This window comes from Euprymna scolopes, chromosome 35 (genome assembly GCF_053919585.1).
Source record: "Euprymna scolopes isolate OS-2025 chromosome 35, ASM5391958v1, whole genome shotgun sequence".
NCBI classification, from domain to species: Eukaryota; Metazoa; Mollusca; class Cephalopoda; order Sepiida; family Sepiolidae; genus Euprymna; species Euprymna scolopes.
In genome coordinates this window covers 60673547-60692058 of record NC_136516.1, presented here as the reverse complement: position 1 = coordinate 60692058, position 18512 = coordinate 60673547, and the positions used below count along the sequence as shown (strand labels likewise).

The window sequence follows — 18512 nt, the reverse complement described above, 5'->3', positions numbered from 1 at the left end:
TTCTAAGAAAGCGAGCCTTGTCATGGATGTGTATCAGAAACAGATGTGTCACTGAATTTCTGGCAAAAGTGCATTGAAAATGGTAATGACCGTGTCAAAAATAAATTCTGGAGCACAAAAGGTTGCTAATTCAATTAGTACCACTCCCAACTTTGTAGCTCTTCAACTTTTTAAGTGAAAAAATAGGAAACTTTACTTTTGGAAGGGCCCTCATACTTGCAACTAGAAATCTCTGGATCTACAGAAACCAGCTGTATGCTTGATCTTATGCTATATATCAATACTAGTGGGACTAATATCCTGACATTATCTGAGAGAGTAAATTAATTCAAGAAATTCCAGACTCCAACGTTGAAATATCAAATTATTTGCTACTGATAGTGTGTCAGGTTGTGTCAATGGAGTTGTTCCGATCATGTTGACAAACTGTTCAGGACCATGCCAAGTCATGTACACATTGTGCCGGGTCATGTCAACAGAATTGTTCTTGACCGTGCCGGGTCATGTCAACAGAAGTATTTGGTAGTGTGCCAGATCTTATTGAGTCCTATAAACAGAAGCATTTTATTCATGTTTGTTGTTTGGCTTACAGTTGCCGCAGTCATACTGCCGTGTGTAATATATATATATATATATATATATATATATTTATATTTATTTATTTATTTTTTTTTTTTACACAGTGATCACCACTTATCAAGGCCCGGAAGCCACTCAGGGATAAGGGTTATTGAAAGTACATTACGTAAGTGAGGAGATTTGCTGATATGTTTACTTAAGGGGGCGATTCATTAGGAATTTGTTAACATTGGACTTGAAGACAACCAAGTTGTAGTCCGGAGGGAAGCAGGCAGACGGAACAGAGTTCCACAGGCGTGCAGTTCTAAGAAAGAAGCTTTGTTCATGGAATCTGCGTTTTGATTTAGGCACAGATATAGAGTGGGGGAAATTTTTCACAGTGGATTCAGCTAGACGGGTGTTTTTCGTGAAAGATTGGCGAGGGGGGACCAGAGATTGGAGTTCAGACGAGCATCTGCCATGGAAATAACGATAAAACAAGGACAGGCTCGCAACGTCTCTTCTGTGGGAGAGAGGTTGCAGGGTAGAGAAAAGGGCATCCCCCACTAAGCCACAAAGTCTATTTTGTACTCTGTCAAGGCAGGATAGGCTGTTTTTAGCAGCTCCTGCCCAGATATGGCAACAGTATTCCATCCTTGGACGTACTTGGCTTTTATATAGATAGAGAATTGCATCCGTAGTGAGATATCTTCTGGAGCGGTAGAAGGATCCCACCATATTTCCAGCGACCTTGGCAACAGACTTGATGTACGTGTTCCATTTCAGATCAGGAGTAAAGGTCAAACCCAGAAGCTTGTCAAAACACGGGGCCTCACCCAGACCAGAGCCATCCATCACAATTGATGCCAGATGGGGATCAGAGCGTTGATGATGTAAGGATAGGAGTTTGGTTTTGGACGCATTAAAGGTAACCAGCCACATCTTCCCCCACTGAACCACGCGCTCGAGATCAGAGGAGAGAGAATCAGAGAGAACTTTGTCATTTACAGCCTTTGATATGTTGCCGTAGATGGTCGTGTCATCAGCATAGATGTCAACGAATGATTTAAGTATGTGTTTAGGGAGGTCATTGATGTAGATCAGGAAGAGAGTTGGGCCCAGGATTGACCCCTGAGGGACTCCAGCATTTATATTGCAGGCCTCCGATTTTTGACCATCTACCACTACTCTTATGAGCCTATCAGAGAGAAATGATTTAATGATTGAGAAAACATTTCCAGTTATACCGTAGCTGGAAATCTTGTGAAGTAGACCCTTATGCCATACCTTGTCGAAGGCCTTTGATATGTCGAGAGCAATTGCCCTAGAAAGGAAGCCTTTGTCAAGAGATTCACTAATCCTGTGGGATATAACCGTCAGCACATCTGCGGTAGATCTGGCAGAGCGTAAACCATATTGTGTGTCACTAAGAAGGTTATTCCTGCTGAGGTGGTTGACTATTTCTCTATTTAATATGGATTCCGACAACTTACTCATAACACACAGGAGACTTATAGGTCTGTATTGAGAGGGAGATGACTTATCACCTGAATTCTTAAATACAGGGCAAACTGATGAAGTCTTCCAGGGAGTCGGAAAGCATTTCTCCTTAAGGCAGCGCTTAAATAGTTTCGTAAGTATGGGAGCAAGTTCTGGTTGAAGCTTTTTTAACACTATAATTGGGATGCCATCAGGGCCAGTTGCTTTACTGGAATCTAGGTTCTTTATTAGCTTGGCGACCTCATGCACGGATATTTGTATGTTACCTAGCTTGTTCTGTGTTATAGGAGGAAATATGGGGAGTTGATGGCCTTCGTCGCATAGGGTAGAATTAGCTGCAAAGTTCTTTGCAAATAGTTTGGCCTTGTCTGACGCTGACGAGATGACCTCTGGTCCATTGATAATGGTTGGGATAGAACGCACACTTCTGTTCAGGATCCTATTTGCTATTTGCCAAAACTGGTGGGATCCAAGCCGCTGATCAGCTACCTTGGATTTAACAGACTGGGCATATAGCTCTCTTGCATTTTTTATTACTCTTTTACAGTGGTTGCTGGCAGACCTAAAAGCAGCTTTAGTCTCAGTGCATCTATTACGTTGGTAGCTATGGAAAAAGTGATTTCTGTGCGCGATAGCAGCAGCACATTCTGGGGAGAACCATGGCTGGCTGTTAGGTTTTTGTTGAAATTTTTTAGATGGTATGAATTGGTCTATGCCTGCAATTAACCATTCGGTGAGATCTGATACTATAGAGGACACATCCTTTTTAAACATGGAGTGCAGAGGTAAATCAGATATGAATGTACGGAAGCTATCCCAGTCAGCCATAGAGTATCGGTATACAGTACGGTGGAGGGGTACGTCTGGGGGCTTCTTACATCTCGTTTTTATCTTAACTGATACGACGGAATGGTCGGAGGATCCTAGAGGAGAATGAACGGAATATGAACATAGCTCAGGGGAAGTTGAGAGAAAAAGGTCTAAGAGGCTTGCATATTGACCGGGTGTATCGGGCACACGGGTGGGTTCGCGAACAATCTGAGTGAGATCATAAGCAATGGCAAAATCATGACAAAACCTCCCCTCATCATATGTCTTATTTGAATGTGTCAGCCATTCCACGTTATGGACGTTGAAGTCACCACATATGTGGATGTTAGCCGAGGGATGTGAAGACAGTATGTGGTCTATTTTCTCAGATATGCTCTTAAAGATAGTAACTCCGCTTTTGTGGGGCCTATAGAGGGCAAATATAAATGCAGTGGTGTTAGCAAGTGCAACCCTGAAGCACATATAGGGTAAATTAGGATCTTCTCTAGAGATATCCCTGCCACATGGGAAGCCATCCTTGATGTAGGCACATATTCCATGCCGATCTTGGGGGTCAGATTTAGCTGTTAAATTTGAGTATCCGTTAATTATGAACTCATCTAGGGAAGTGGTCGGCCCTATTCCAGTTTCACTTAGAAAGAATATGTCCGGTTTCATCTCCTGTAATTGGGTTTCAACCTCTGGAAGGTTGGAACGTAGACCCCTGATGTTGGAGAAGGAGACCTGGTAGTAGGGGTCTACGTTGGAAGATGGCGTTCTAGGTTTAATCGAGTTTTTATTCTGGAGATATTTCATGTTGAGGTTTGGGGATTTGTGGAATAGGTCGGCATACTTGGTTAGAGCAGTACAGAGAGGGAAAGTAAGAGAGAAAAAGACAGGAAAATTTTTTTTTGTGGCACACGAAAAGGTAAAGCCGTAACAATTACCCACTAGTATGGCATCGAGAGGCCCCACCAGAGACTACTGCATGGTCCAGATCCACTCACCAAATGGCAATACAGCAGTTCCAGTACTTTGCACCTGCTGATAGGACAGCCTCCTTAGTGGTTAATCCAAGGTTCGGGTCCCTGACTATCAGGCGGATAACGTCAGCCCAGACAAACGTTTACCTCCAGCACCCTTATTAGTGACATGGCCACAAGGACAGATAGAGACAGAAAAATTTCCGACATCTCAGACTACTGGTCACCAAGTACTACCGACCTTTAAGCAGCTTTTTCTTCACCCTTTGTCAGAAAAATCACTCATTGAATGAGGACTGGATGACAAAATAGGAGAAGCGAGAGTTACTGGAGCTGCCGATAACACATCCACTGTATTATCTACTCTCCATTAAAAAAAAAAAAAAAAAAGCGGGGGGGGGGAGGGGAATGGGGACAAGCGACTTACTTAATATCTAAGTAGTAAGTCCGGTGCTAAGTTAACAATTCAGGACACTTTTGATGATAATCTCCCCTCCCATATTAATGGGTGGAAGTTTGTCGTTATCTATAGAGTTTAAATTATTAGAGTTTCATCTTATAATTAATTAAAATCCAATAATTAACTATTATCAGTTTGTAAAGTCGGCTTAATATTAATTTACATTCGAGTTTAGATAATTATTCAAGGTTTTACTTCAGGTGGTTCGTTTTCATGAGTAACTGTTTCTTTGCACTGTATTATATTTCGAATGTACTAGAACATAAGGCTAACTATATTAGATGGTTTGATTTGCCAGCAAGAAAAAGGCATTTACAATATATGCAAGCTTGCAGTAAAAGTATATATTAAGTATACTACTTAAATAAAGTCCTAACATTATTCTATTAGAATAATTCCCGGCATTTTTTCTTTTATCGTTAGTTGCCGGCATTTTGTTTGTTTTTATTGTTTAACTTTGTAGAATGAGGGGGGGGGGCGGATAATACAGGAGAATACAGACAAAATACATAAATAAAACACGAAAAAACACGTTTATAAACAAGGTAACATAGAAAGAAACATTTAGGATTAGTTTAAAAAAATAAAATAAAAAAATACTTAACGTTGTTGCGCTAGAAGATTCCGTTCTCCGTCTGTTTGTCAACTCGTAGCTAGCATGTCTTTCTAGAGTGAAAGAAGATTTCTACTTCCGGATAACTTGGTCGAGTGCCTATCTATTTATAGTATAAGTCGTTACGGTCAGATGTGTGAAAATATTTAATTTACATTTTTTTTTTTTTTAAAAGTTCTAACTTTTTTTTTTTTTATAAAGTCCTAACATTATCTATTCTATTAGAATAATTCCCGGCATTTTTTCTTTTATCGTTATATATCGTTTTATATATATATATATATATTTTTTTTTTTTGAGTTGGTTCCATTTCTTCCCTTGTGAAGCTACACACTATCACATATTTAATTTGAAGATATATGATTATTTCTATTAAATTTTTTTTGTTACTATTAATATAGTTAATTTAAAGATTTTTGGTTATTATTAGATTTCATAATGTTCCAACATTCATGCTTGTACCTAAAATAGATGCAATTTCAGTAACATAGTTTTGACCTATTATCAATCGTGTGTTCTTATATGGTCCAGATCAAAGTTTTTTTTTTTTGATTTACTATTAATAAAAATAGCTTGAACACTAATATGCTATGAATTATATTAAGATTCAACGTGTTAGTTGTTGAAATAAAACTTATACAGTTAAAATTGTACTTTTATGTCATTTTTGCATATTTCTTCAGAAAGTAATGGGATATTGCTGAATATTCAGACTTGCTTGATCTAATAATTATAATTAACTAGCAGGGACACCAGACGTTGCCCGGGATTGAATGATGATCAACAAATGTTTTATTGTACTGTAAAGAACCTACTGTTAATTCTATAAAATTATTTTTTATATATATAATGGCTTGAATTAAAGTTTAAAATGCAAAAGTCAAGTATCCTGGTTTTGTGCTCTAAGCAGAAACATTCATTTCAAATGTGCTCCTATCATATCAAAGAACCTGCTGTTGATTTTATACGTTTGGCCTTTCTGCTGGTGCAGTGATAATAGCTTGAATTAAAGTTTAAAATGAAAAAGTCAAGTATCATGGTTCAATTACGCTTTTAACAAAAACATTCATTATGAACATGCCCCTACCGCTGATTTTATATGATAGGCCTTTCTGCTTGTGTATAATAAAACATCTCAAATACATTTGTGATGTTAAGCTGTATAAGATGTTAACTTTGGTCACAATCGCCTGTTCCTTCTTTTATCGAATATTGATACGTATCGAAGACATTCTGATACAAAACCTATCTAAGAACATGGCAAGATACGTAAAGTACATTTGTGTGAAATTTCATAAAATTGAACGAACTCACACACAAAGTTCCTTTCATATTATAGTGGAGATAGAGATTTTCGTTTTCCACAAAGTGATGTAAAATTTGTAAAAGTTTTCAGGGATCCAAACTTATTAATGCACATACCATAAAAGTGATGATTGAGTAGAGAAGGACTAGTAATGTCTCTTCTGTGACAAAGAGACTGTAAGGGAAAGAAGAAATTATTTCTCACTAGATTGTGAAATTGGTTTTTGAGACAAGAAAGAATACGCCTGCAGATGTGGCAACAGAACAACACCTTAAACTATATCCGACTTATACCAGTAGAGGATTGCATTAGGAGCCACATACTTTTTGAAACAGTAGAATGATTCAATCATTTTCTCCAGCAACCTTAGTAACAGATTTGACGCAAGGCTTCCATTTTAGATACTTTTTTATCATTTTCTTTCTTTGAAGATTGTAATGCTGGTGTAGTAAAAAAAAAAAAAAAAAAAAAAAAAAAAAAAATCGTGCAAACCTTTTACCACTGGCAACGCCCGCTTCAGAGAGTGAAAGAAGAAAGAAGAAGAGAATGGCCACTGCGTCTATTTATAGACTAGAGATCATGGGAAGAGTATGCAAATAACTTTGGATGGTTTTGTCCTATAAAAAGCCTGTATTTGGGAGAGAGGGTGTCTTTTTTGTTTGGCAGAAGCAATTGCTGTCAGAAGTGCATTGGACTGCAGGATTGAAGAGTGAAGATTGAGTTGTGGGGTCATTGTATTTAACCACAGCTGGGTATGGAGCAGCCAAACAAGCTGCCAACATTGCCATGCTTTTTATTGAAACCAACTGAGAGCTCTTTAGTATCCTCACTGTTCCCTTAAGTAAAATTGTCTGGATCTCTTTTGCATTTGGTTCACCAGGAATATTAGTTAGATAGGACTTCAGGTTATTCGTCATAAGCCCTGTATCACCTATACTAACTGGTATGATTGATATCTCCCTAAGATTCCAGTTTCTTTTTATGTCATACATGAGACGTTGATATTTGGTTTATTTCTCTCTTTAAGCTCTGTTCAAACCTCCATCATTAGGGACACTCACTTCAACCAAGGTTGTCACTCTTTCTGACTTATTCCATATAACTATGTCAGGTTTGACAGCAGCATTTTCAAGGTAAGTAGCTGGAGGGATTACATGGTCATAATGTATGGTATATAAGTCATTTCCAACTGTTCTTTCAGGTTGATAGGAGCTTATTAAAAGCAAGAGGTTTCCTCTAAGTCTGAATAATACAAATAATAGAACTTATCAAACCTAATCTCAAAAATTCAGAAAAATATACAAGGTTGATATTGTTGTAACTTAAAAAAATTATATTGCTTGACTTTGCATCTTTTTATTTCAATAACTTCTGTAAAGAAAATTGTTTTATTCAAAATAATACACAAGTCTTTAAAATGTGTGATGATTATTTACTTTAATGCAACAATAACATGCTGCTTAACTATTCATTTGAATGTCATGCAAGTAAGATCTGTCAAACAAGTCACTATTGATAATGAATAAGACCTTTCTAAAAAAAAAAAAAAAAAAAAAAAAGCATTAGAAAACTTTAAAAATTGTATTTAAAGATAGAAAGGATGTGTTCCTTTCTATCTTTAAATACAATTTTTAAAGTTTTCTAATGCTTTTTTTTTTTTTTTTTTTTAGAAAGTTCTTATTCATTATCAATAGTGACTGTTTGACAGATCTTGCTTGCATGACATTAGTGAACAGGCCTTAGTTTACCATTTATGCGGGTCACGGTTGTACTCATCCAGCACACAATGATTTCATATAATAAAGTATATTATATAAAAATAATTTACTTTTATAATCTCATAACCTCTATTTTTTGGTGATATTTTAAATAGGGTGGGGCTTTGTTTGTTCTTTGCTAGCTCATTTTGTACACAATTCTTAATATTTTACCTGTATGTAAATATTACTAAAATTGATTGAGTATTGTGGTTTATGCCAATGTTTCTTATGCACGAGTTATTTTAATGTTATGAACAATATTGCAAATGGTTGAAAACATTGCATTTAAATTTCTTTTTACATTGTAAAAAGAAAAAAAAAGTGAACAGCAACAATTGTGATCTCATGACACCTATTAATTATTAATTTAAAACAAAGGTCTCTACCAAGATCAAATAACTTTTATGAGGAATTCAATAGTGGTATTAATTTTGTATTAAGTTTTACAATAATATTGCTGGCCCTGCTATTTTGTTCAACAAAATAGCAAAAAACATTTTATTAACCTGAAAATTTAAAAAGAATAAAAATAGTAAATGGAGTTCAGGGCTGGGAACAGAAGTACACAAGGGTCTTCATTTATTTCGATTTGAAACTGCTAGTAAAACATTATTTTAGTATGAGTGACATAATCAATAATGGGATTGATTGGCAAAACAAATCCAGAAATTGTAGAAATCAAAACTTTTCTGATATTGATTTAGAATCATGACTAATGTAAAATGATTCAAATGTTATGCAATATTTCATACTTATTTCACAGAAACTGATTTCTAATGTAAAAAAAATTTTGAATACGAAAGTGTAATTGGTATGACTAGATATCAGAGTTGTGGAGTCGGATGGTAAAAGTCTGACTAACTCCTAGAATTCCTAGGATGCTGACTCCGACTCCCGACTCCTTGGCCCCTATGTGGAAGTCTATTCTGCAGATTCATATACCAGCCTCCTAACCCTATTCAGCAAGCATTTTATAAATACTTTTCATGTATATTATTTTTTTACATTTAACATTCACTTGTATGATGAATATACTCACATATACACTCAATTTAGAAAATAAGTTTAGATAACAAAAGGTATAAAAAATTTACAATGAAATTTGATTGTGCTATCAGTTCAAAAGGGAATACTATATTTAGGGATAGGGAAACCTTTTTAGGCCATGGCATTTCGAACCCAAACACTTCTCATCAGAAGAGGGGAGTAAACACATTATACAGAGAAGAAAATTTTTTAAAGATAATATTGCCTTTACGGAAAGAGGATCAAAGGAAAAACATGAAAAAGCTATAAAGGGCTATAGTAGTATGGGTTGCTTCTTATTGATTTAGGCATGTTTTTTTTTTTTTCAGATAAGATTGTAATTCCGGATCGATCTTGGACTAATCAAATTGCCAAATTCCATTTGATTCAGGAACTGGATTACTTTCAGATTACAATTCAATTTTTATGCTATGTTATGTGATCTCACTCAAAGACAGAATTTTCATTGATCCTGTGTAACATCACAACCAAAACAAAAACAGCTGTCCAGACAGGATTTGCAGTGATCCGATGGACCGAAATATGTGGATGAAGTAGAGTACAAAATATGATACATCTCAAAAAATGAAAGCAAGACAATACAAAAACTACTAAATTGTGCAACTGGTAAAACCAAACAGGAAAACCATCTAAAAAAAAAAAAAAAAAAAAAATTATTGGACTTAGGGAGTCGGATAAACAAATGTTGATTCCAACTCCTAGTACTCTTAGAAATCTGACTGACTCCCTCCAACACAACTCCACAAGCCTGCTAGATATCAATTCTTATTTTCTTTTTTTACTATGGTACACTCAACTTTAAAGCCTTGGTAAAAAAAATTTGAAAGAAAACTCTTGAAATAACAAATGAAAGCAGGTAGGTCATAGCTTGTCTGATGGTGGATTGTCTGAGACTTGAGAGAAAATATTGTACAGATATTTTTTAGAAAAATTGACCCTTTTGAATTTATTTAATGCCAAAACAAATATACATTGTACATGATTAGTTGAATGCAATGCTAATAAGCAGGAGTGCTTAGTAGTACTCAGTAATTTCAGGAAAGTGTTGGTGTGCCTTATGTGAATCAAAGTAAAATTACCCAAATTTGTTTCAATTAACGTTATTTTAATTATATCCTCTCCCACTCAATATTATAAAATGTAAAAAAATAAGAATTAAAATGATTATATGGTGTTATGGACTAAACACAAAAGCAGGTTTTATTTGCTAGTCTTTTATAAAAATCTATTGCAATTAATTATTTTTGTTGATTTTGTAATGTACCAAAAAAAAAATCACTATTTTGATGAGTGAAAGTTCAACTTTTGTTTTAATTTGAATACAATAATTTTCTTTTAAGATCAAAAACAAAAAGATCCAAGAAAGATAGGTAATTATAATAACTGAAGTCTACTTAATGATAAAGTACAATTGTAAAAGAATGTATTTAATTACTTAAAACAAGTTGCCAGTTTATCAAAAGAAAATTAAAGAGGGAGAAGGATTGCTGTCTCCAAACATTCCCTAATGGTAATACATAAATAACTATAACTGTTCAGATAGAACTTCACCTTTGCATAAGTTGTGGCAGTAACTATTAAATCATTTGTGCATTTCCGCTAACACTGAATGATCTTGGGTATCACCAACAACCTACCAGCCCAAAATCCATCATTCCCAGCCCCTTTTAACCTTATATTAACATTTGTTTCTTCTTCAGCCTACCTACTTTTTAATACTATCACCTACTCAACTGTCTATCATAGTCATGATGACAAGAAATGGTAGTACCTGTCAGGTCCCAACAGTGTTCCAGCACATAGATAATTATTCATTTATATAAGATGAAATTTGTCAATACAAAACACTAGTATCTTTTAAAATAGCTATGCATTGAATACACAAAAAATAATTAAAAAATTTTTAATCTAAGAATTACTATTGTGAAAAGAAGAAAGTTATGGTTTCAGGACTTACCTTTGACATCCATCATCCAGGAGAAAGGAATATCAGCAAGAACATAACTAATTGGTCCCCAATTGGTTAATAATGCAATATCTTTATTCTGCCAGCCAAATATATCATATCCAGACTGAGCGAGTGGACCCCACGTGTTCCAGATAGCAGCCTGGGCAATTGACAACAAACTGAATGTGACAAGAATGTACCACCGGCTTTTGTAGATATAGATCCTTTTCGTTGGCTCAGGGGATGAGCGATCATAGGGCACATCAGAGTTGCTACTGGCAGAGTTAGAGATTTCGTTATGAAGGAATGGGATAGTGATATCATTTTCATCCATTACGCCTAGTTTACTGCAAAGAAAAAGAGTATATATATATATATATATATATATATATATAGATAGATAGAATATTGTGTATCAGTAGAATAAATAAACCAAAGTGCTCAATTGTAGGACAAGATAATGATATATATTTTATTTAAATGCTATATACAATTTTTATTTCCTTATATGGTACCAGAGTTTCATAAATCAACTATCAACTAGTCAAAAGACTAACAGAATAAAACCAATCCGGTCATTGGCTGTAGATATAAAAAAAAAATATAAAACAAATGTACTGACACATCACTAATATAAGCCAAAAATCTAAAGACATAAACCTTTAGACTCTACCACAAGTCAAACTTAAACACCCAATTCTCCCACATCCCTATGATCTTTAAAATATCTAATCCTCAGTTTCAGCCAGAGAATTTCTGACCTGTAACCTGTTATTAAAATAACATCCCCCACAAGACTGACTTTAATGACAAATCAAAGGGTTTTTTTTTTTTTTTTATCAAATGCCTGGTAGGATGGCTTCATGACAACAGAACAGCTAGTACATTAATTTTCTTTTCAATCTTAATCTGCAAGGATTATCACCAATCCCTGAAAATAGAAGGTAATTCCTGGGAGGAATGTCTTATGACAACATGAGTGATACTATACTACCCATTCTCATTAAAAGATAATAATAGATTAAATCAGGGTTTTTTTTTTTCAATAGTTTAAAAATGACTAAAAACGTTTTTTATGGTTTATTGGCTTATTAGTTAAACATTTGTTTCCTGATCCTAAGTTACTGGGTCCTTGTCCTACCCACTATGGGGTGAAAAATACAGTGATACTTCATTTTTTTGTTAGTAATCTACCTAGATAACCGACTCCCTTTTTATTCTCCATGGAAAGAGGGGGAGGGGGAAATGTAACCTTGACTTTCCCCATAAGCCTAAACAAAATTTGTCCTCTCTCAGTTCTTTTGGTGGAAAAAATAGCTTCTCCACTCTCCACTACAGAGGGGGGGGGGGTAATCCTGAACTTCTCACTCACTCATCCTTACCAGTTGAACTTGTGAAGTTCTCAATCTCCTCCACTTCTTTTTTCAAATAGAGGAAAAATGGTTGGGAGAAGAAAATCAGCACATACCACCAGCAAATGCAGGTCTCTTTCTCCAGAAAAGAAAAACTTCCCTTTCAATTAGAGAAAAACAGTTGTAAGATTGACCCCCTGTCTGTCAGCATGAACTTGTCCTACATCAGAGAAGGATTTTGAAACCTCTCACTGACTTCTATCAGATAGAGGGAAACGACGTTAAGGACCCCACCAATTTCTCAGATACTACATCATAACATTTGTAATGTTTCCAGCTGATTGCAAGAACTCTGGCAAATGCTGGAGGCTACAGAGGAGAAAGGGGTCATACTAGGAACAAAACTTAAGGACAATGATCCTACCTACCAGTGTGATGATGTATGGAAATGAAACCTGCTCAATAAAGGTTGAGGACAGGAGTTGCATGGAGAGATATGAGAATTATATTATGAATATGTAACACGAACGTTAAAGACAGACTTAGATCTTATGACCTCAGAGAAAGATGAAATTTGGGCAGTATAGAGAAACAGCAGATTTCAATGGAGGGTCATGCTGAAAGAAACAATGACAATTTGAGGGTTACTAAATGTGCAACAGTCAGTTGAGATAGCAAGTTCAATTCACAGAGGAAGGATAAGGAAAATGATGCGAAAAAGCAATAAGAATAGAAAGAGGGATGAATAAAAACCTGGCCAAAGATAAGTTAGTTTCGAAATGCATGCCAACATGTAACACAAATATTAAACTAAATATAATGATGAAAAACAAAAAAGGCTCAAATATTACATGAAAAAATGTATCAGTTAATGTTGTTAAGTATTGTTTTTAAATAGTTTTCGAATAAAACAATGAAAAATAAAAATAAAACAGATAAACCATGATTTTATTAAAATACTAGCGGGGGTCCCGGCGCTACCTGGGTGTTTGTAGGTGTGTGTGTTGATAAAAAAAGGAAAAAAAATTTTGGTAGGAAGGTAGGCTTGAAAACAAATATTAAAAAACGAACAAAAACATTGAAAAAATTTTTTTGTACGTATGTGTGTGAGATGGGGCTAAATTCAAACCCTATGTTAAACTTCATTTAAAAAAAATCGGATAAACAAACAAAAAAAAAACCCCAGCAAACTTAATGTAAAAAGAAGAAAAAGTAAAATAAAAAAAAGTTTTGGTAGGTAGGTAGGATCAAACCCGGAACATTGAGGCGAAAAACTTGATAAGTTACCATTCGCCCGCGAAAGGAGAGTAACTGAAAACAATTTCAATTTAGCGTTTATAAATGGCAGGTGCTCGGTGAATTTAATTAGGTCAAAGGAAATTAAATTCCACAGTTAATTTTAACTGCGGTATAGTTCTTTTGGGTTTGTTTTTTTACCCAACTTTGTCTGGTTTTGTTTCCTCTTTATTAGGGGAGTGTCTGAATGAAAGCAATTGTCTGATATGACGGTAAAACCGACATTGACCAAACGTCCATTTGCTTTTTGGACGCTCTTGGCTTGTAGGCCGGGAACCACACCTTAGTTTCACATCAGTTTCGCTTTTATATAAAGCTGAATCAACACGAGATGGGCCGAAATAGCAAAAATCGTGTAAAAGTCGCCATAAATAAATCTAGCCACAACACACGTTCGCAAATCCTAGATATCATCTAGGGGGTATATAAACACTTCTAAGCGATAGTAACTCCCCCCCCCCCAGGAACCTTGGCAAAAAAGCCTTTCTTGGGCATACAAAAACTCTTGCGTGCATTTTGCCTTTTATATATATAGATTAATTGTTTAGAACAATATTCACAAAACACTGGGACAACTGTTAACTAGGAAATAATCTATTGATTTTATCAAATGTTTTATTCAAAGACAACTTGACTTCTCATTCTCTGTGCTGAAAGCAAAGTGTAGAAGCTATTCTGTCTTAAATCAGAGAAGGAGGAATCCTTTTTGAATGAGGCAATTTTTATTTTTGTTCCATTAAGATTACCTCTTGGGGGGGGGGGCTGCATGTCCTCTACATTAAACTAATCTCACAATGAGGCAAGTAAATAGAGATATAAAATAATGAATACAAATATTTTAATGGTTTATGCACGATTTTGTAGTTTAAATTTCTAACAATATATACAATTGACAAATTAGTCAAAAGTTTCATGATTAAATTACTCTGCCAAGACTTTTGAACAGCTAAAATGGCAGATATTTAGAAAGGCAACACATGAAAGTTGAAAAAGTGTATGGAACATTTCTTTTACAAGTTGTCTTATAAATGTCTCATTTGCATACACAATAGATTCTATTTTTATTGAAAGATATATGTATATATACATGAATATATACTTGTTTTTTTATTAAGGTACAATCCCTCCAAATAAAAAGCAGGACAATATAAAGTGAAACTCCTGCACTTGTGCAATATATTTTTTCTTAAAATTTTAAAAATAAATGTGTCAACTCAAAACAAGAAACTCAAAACAAATGTATTTTTCACTGCAAATTGCACTAACAATTTTCAGTTTTAACATTGCTTTATTAATTAAATTTTACAAAATATTTAAAACAATCTTACCACTTTTAATGTCCTTTTAAATTAAATTGTACCATTACAAAAACATGAAAAACAAATGTATCAAAAAAGCTCAAAGTTAATTTATTTTTTTATATATTATTAGCCTAGGTGCCCAGGTGTGTGTTGAACAAAAAAAACGTGACGTATTTGCTGTTGTATTCATCGCCAAACTGGAAGTGACGAAGGTTTAAATTAAGGCTAGTTAACAGAAAAGAGGGGATGACTTTCGAAAATATCAGCAAAAAAAAAAAAAAAAAAAAAAAAAAAAAGCGACCCCTTCTTGTAGAAAAGTGCTCAGTGGAAGGTAAAGGAATGTTTTTAGCCAATTTTTTTTGATATTTGTCATCTGGACGATACCGATCTCGTGAAAATCTGTCACCTCTGTCAAAAATTTTAGGCAGACATGTGAACATACATACATTTAACAGACAGTGAATTTAAGCATGTTAATCATTAGACCAGTTGCCAAGATTTTTAAAAAGTGTTTTCAAACCCCATGACAAACAGATAAAAATCCGATGACCCCCCCCCCCTAGTATCAATTCTTCAATTTTAACACCTTAGCAGCCCTTTTTTCCAGATGAAGATTAAAAAGTTTTCCACATGACTGAATACCCTTACCAAACTTCAAGTCTGTAGATTAAAAATTTGTTGAATATGTAGGTTGAGAAGTGTCCTTATACACACACATTCTCACTTTTATAGATGTATAAATACGTCAATTTCCGTTTTCTCCCCCCAAAAATGCATACCAAAAAGGCTACTTAAAGAATTAGAACTAAACAAAAATTCAAAATTTTATTCTTCATAAATCTTTTAGAGTCTGTGTTTAAAGAGTAAATTGCTGAAAATAAAATAAACAATTAACTCCTTTTAATAAAAAAATATTAACAGAATTAATCACTTCCTTATTGAAATCGTGACAGAATTCAATGAAGCATAGAATAATATATAATCAAGAAAATGAATGGCTTCTTGATAGAAAAAAAAATACTAATAAAAAAAAAATGGAAATCAATAAAAGGATAAAAACTGAAACAGATACTAAAAATAAAATTGTTATGCAAATTCAAGGGAGAATATGTGAGTCAACACACATAAATTTACTATCCTTATTCAGACAAATAAGCCATACACTTTAAATAAGTCAATATTTAAATGTCATTTAAACTATAGATGAAATGTCATACATACATATTTGTTTGTAAAGGTGTGTTTTGAATATGATAGTAAGCAAACCCATTGTTTTGTATGAACTCACAGAATGTCTTCTTTCTAAAAGAGTAGGACTTTGAGTCTAATATCCATGTGATCTCAATTGATGGAAAATAACAAAAATCAAACCTATTTATTCAGGTTTCATGACGAAGAGTATGGGAAAAAATGTAAAATACATATTCAATCAATTGAGTAGAGTAGTAATCAAATTAGATACTGACTTGTCGGTTGATGACACTTTATACAGTAAAAATTAAAATATTAAGGAAAACTACTAATGCTAAAATTGAGGACACATCTTCTAAATTACAAGTTATTGTAGAACTTTCTGAATATCAATTCCCATGGGAACTATAAGACACCTGTGAATATCTGAACAAATCACAAGATTTTACCATTTCAAAAAACAGATTCTGGGTGCTACTATACAGTCATTAAAATGTGTTTAAACAACAGGTTAAACACACACACACATATATATTATTTTTAAAATATAATTATCCACTGACACATGTTTCATCATCTACGACTCATCAGAGTGGCTGAATCTAGTGAGATTCGAAATTGGGACCCCACGGTAATGACCCATTACCGCTGACCCATCTCGCATGACTTTATTTTAAAAATAACATATACACCGGCCCAAGTGGGGGTACCAAATTGGTTCAAGGGAAAATTATTCCCAACTCGCATTTAGGTAAAAATGTACTTTCGTATATAATTGAATTCATTCAAAACATATCACTAAAACCAAAACAAATAACATCTAAGTAAATCGCGATATATACAGACAGTCGTGCGAGATGGATCAGCGGTAAGGGGTTTACCGTGGGGTCCCGATTTCAAATCTCGCTAGATTCAGCCACTCTGATGAGTCGTAGACGCCGAAACACGTGTCAGTGGATAATTATATTTTTAAAATAATATATACACCGCTCCTCATGTGAGGGTACCAAATTGGTTAAAGGGAAAATTATTCCCAACTTGCATTTAGGTAAAAATGCAATTTCATAAATAATTGAATTCATTCAAAACATATCGCTAACAACAGATCGGCGAAAAGGGTGTACGAGAACTAAGCGAGCAGATATGTGAAATAAATAGAGCCTTAGAGTGCAATAAGTTGGATAAAGGTCTAGTGTGTGAGTCTATTTTCTGCAGTACTTAATTCTGTTGATCTCAAGAGATCATACTCCCAGGCATTACTCCTTTTTGAATGTAGGAAAGACAAGTACAGGATTACAGATTTTTTTTTTTTTTTTTTTTTTTTTTAAATCAATTTTCACCCCAAACAAGGAACAGTGCCACTTTGAAGTAGGAGGCTACTATCGGGGACATAAGTTGTAGGGGTATTATGAAGGGAGATGAGTAAGCAAGATGTTTGTTCACATTACACTTGAACTTCTGCATATCAGTACAGTTGAGAAAGCAGAATCCCGGAAGGGAGTTCTAGAGTCTTGCAGTTCTGGGGAAGAAACTATTGAAGAAAAAGGCTTTCTTACACCTAGGGATCTTTACTGTAAAGGGGTGGGACTTAGTTGCTTGTCGGGTTTGTCAGGGGTAGTCACGTCGAGGAGGTACAAGTGCTTGTAGTTCGTCAGAGGGATGTAACATTTCGTCGATAGGACAGAGGCTGAAGCCTAAATGACAGTTCAGGACCTATCAGGTTGGCAAATCTCTTTTGAACACTGTCCAGGAGTGAGAGACAAGCAGCAGATGCACCAGCCCAAATGTGACAATAGTACTCCATACATGGGCAAATGGTGGCCTTATAGAGGTACAGGATACTTTCAGGCATAAGTAGTTTTCTAGCATGATAGAGAGAGCCCACCTTCTTTGCAGCAGCCTTGGCAATGCTCTCAATGTATCTATTCCAGTTCATTGAGAAGGTTTCTTGTAGTTATTGAAGGAAACAAGCTTAGTCTTGGCAGCATTGAATGTGACCATCCATTTTTGTCCCCATTCCACTACAGATTTGAGGTCTTCCTCTAGTGTTTCTACCATTTCCTTAGATATGTGTTCATTTGTTTTCCCCTCATGTCTGTTATAGAAAGTGGTGTCATCAGCAAATATACCCATCTCCGAACAATTTTATCAGGGAGGTCATTTATGAATATCAAGAATAATAAAGGTCCAAAGATAGACCCCTGAGGTACTCCCGCATTGATATCATTGTTTAGATGTACAACTGTCGAGGACAACTTGGATTTTTCTCTTAAGGATTTAATTACATTTCCAGTGATACCATATGATCTAATTTTCCTTAGAAGACCATTGTGCCATACCCTGTCAAAAGCCTTACATATATAGAGGGCTACCACTCTACCCTCCCC

At 34.8% G+C, this 18512-nt stretch overlaps 1 protein-coding gene across 1 annotated transcript in view; it reads right to left on the bottom strand.

Annotated features, from left to right (window-relative positions):
- Positions 1-18512, bottom strand: part of LOC145259875 (solute carrier family 49 member 4-like) — a 50177-nt gene that overhangs the window by 23713 nt on the left and 7952 nt on the right. The window contains exon 2 of the mRNA XM_080117754.1: positions 10995-11332. Within this exon, the coding sequence (XP_079973880.1) occupies positions 10995-11319 (325 nt within the window). The 5' untranslated portion in view covers positions 11320-11332. The remainder of the gene's footprint in view (positions 1-10994; positions 11333-18512) is intronic.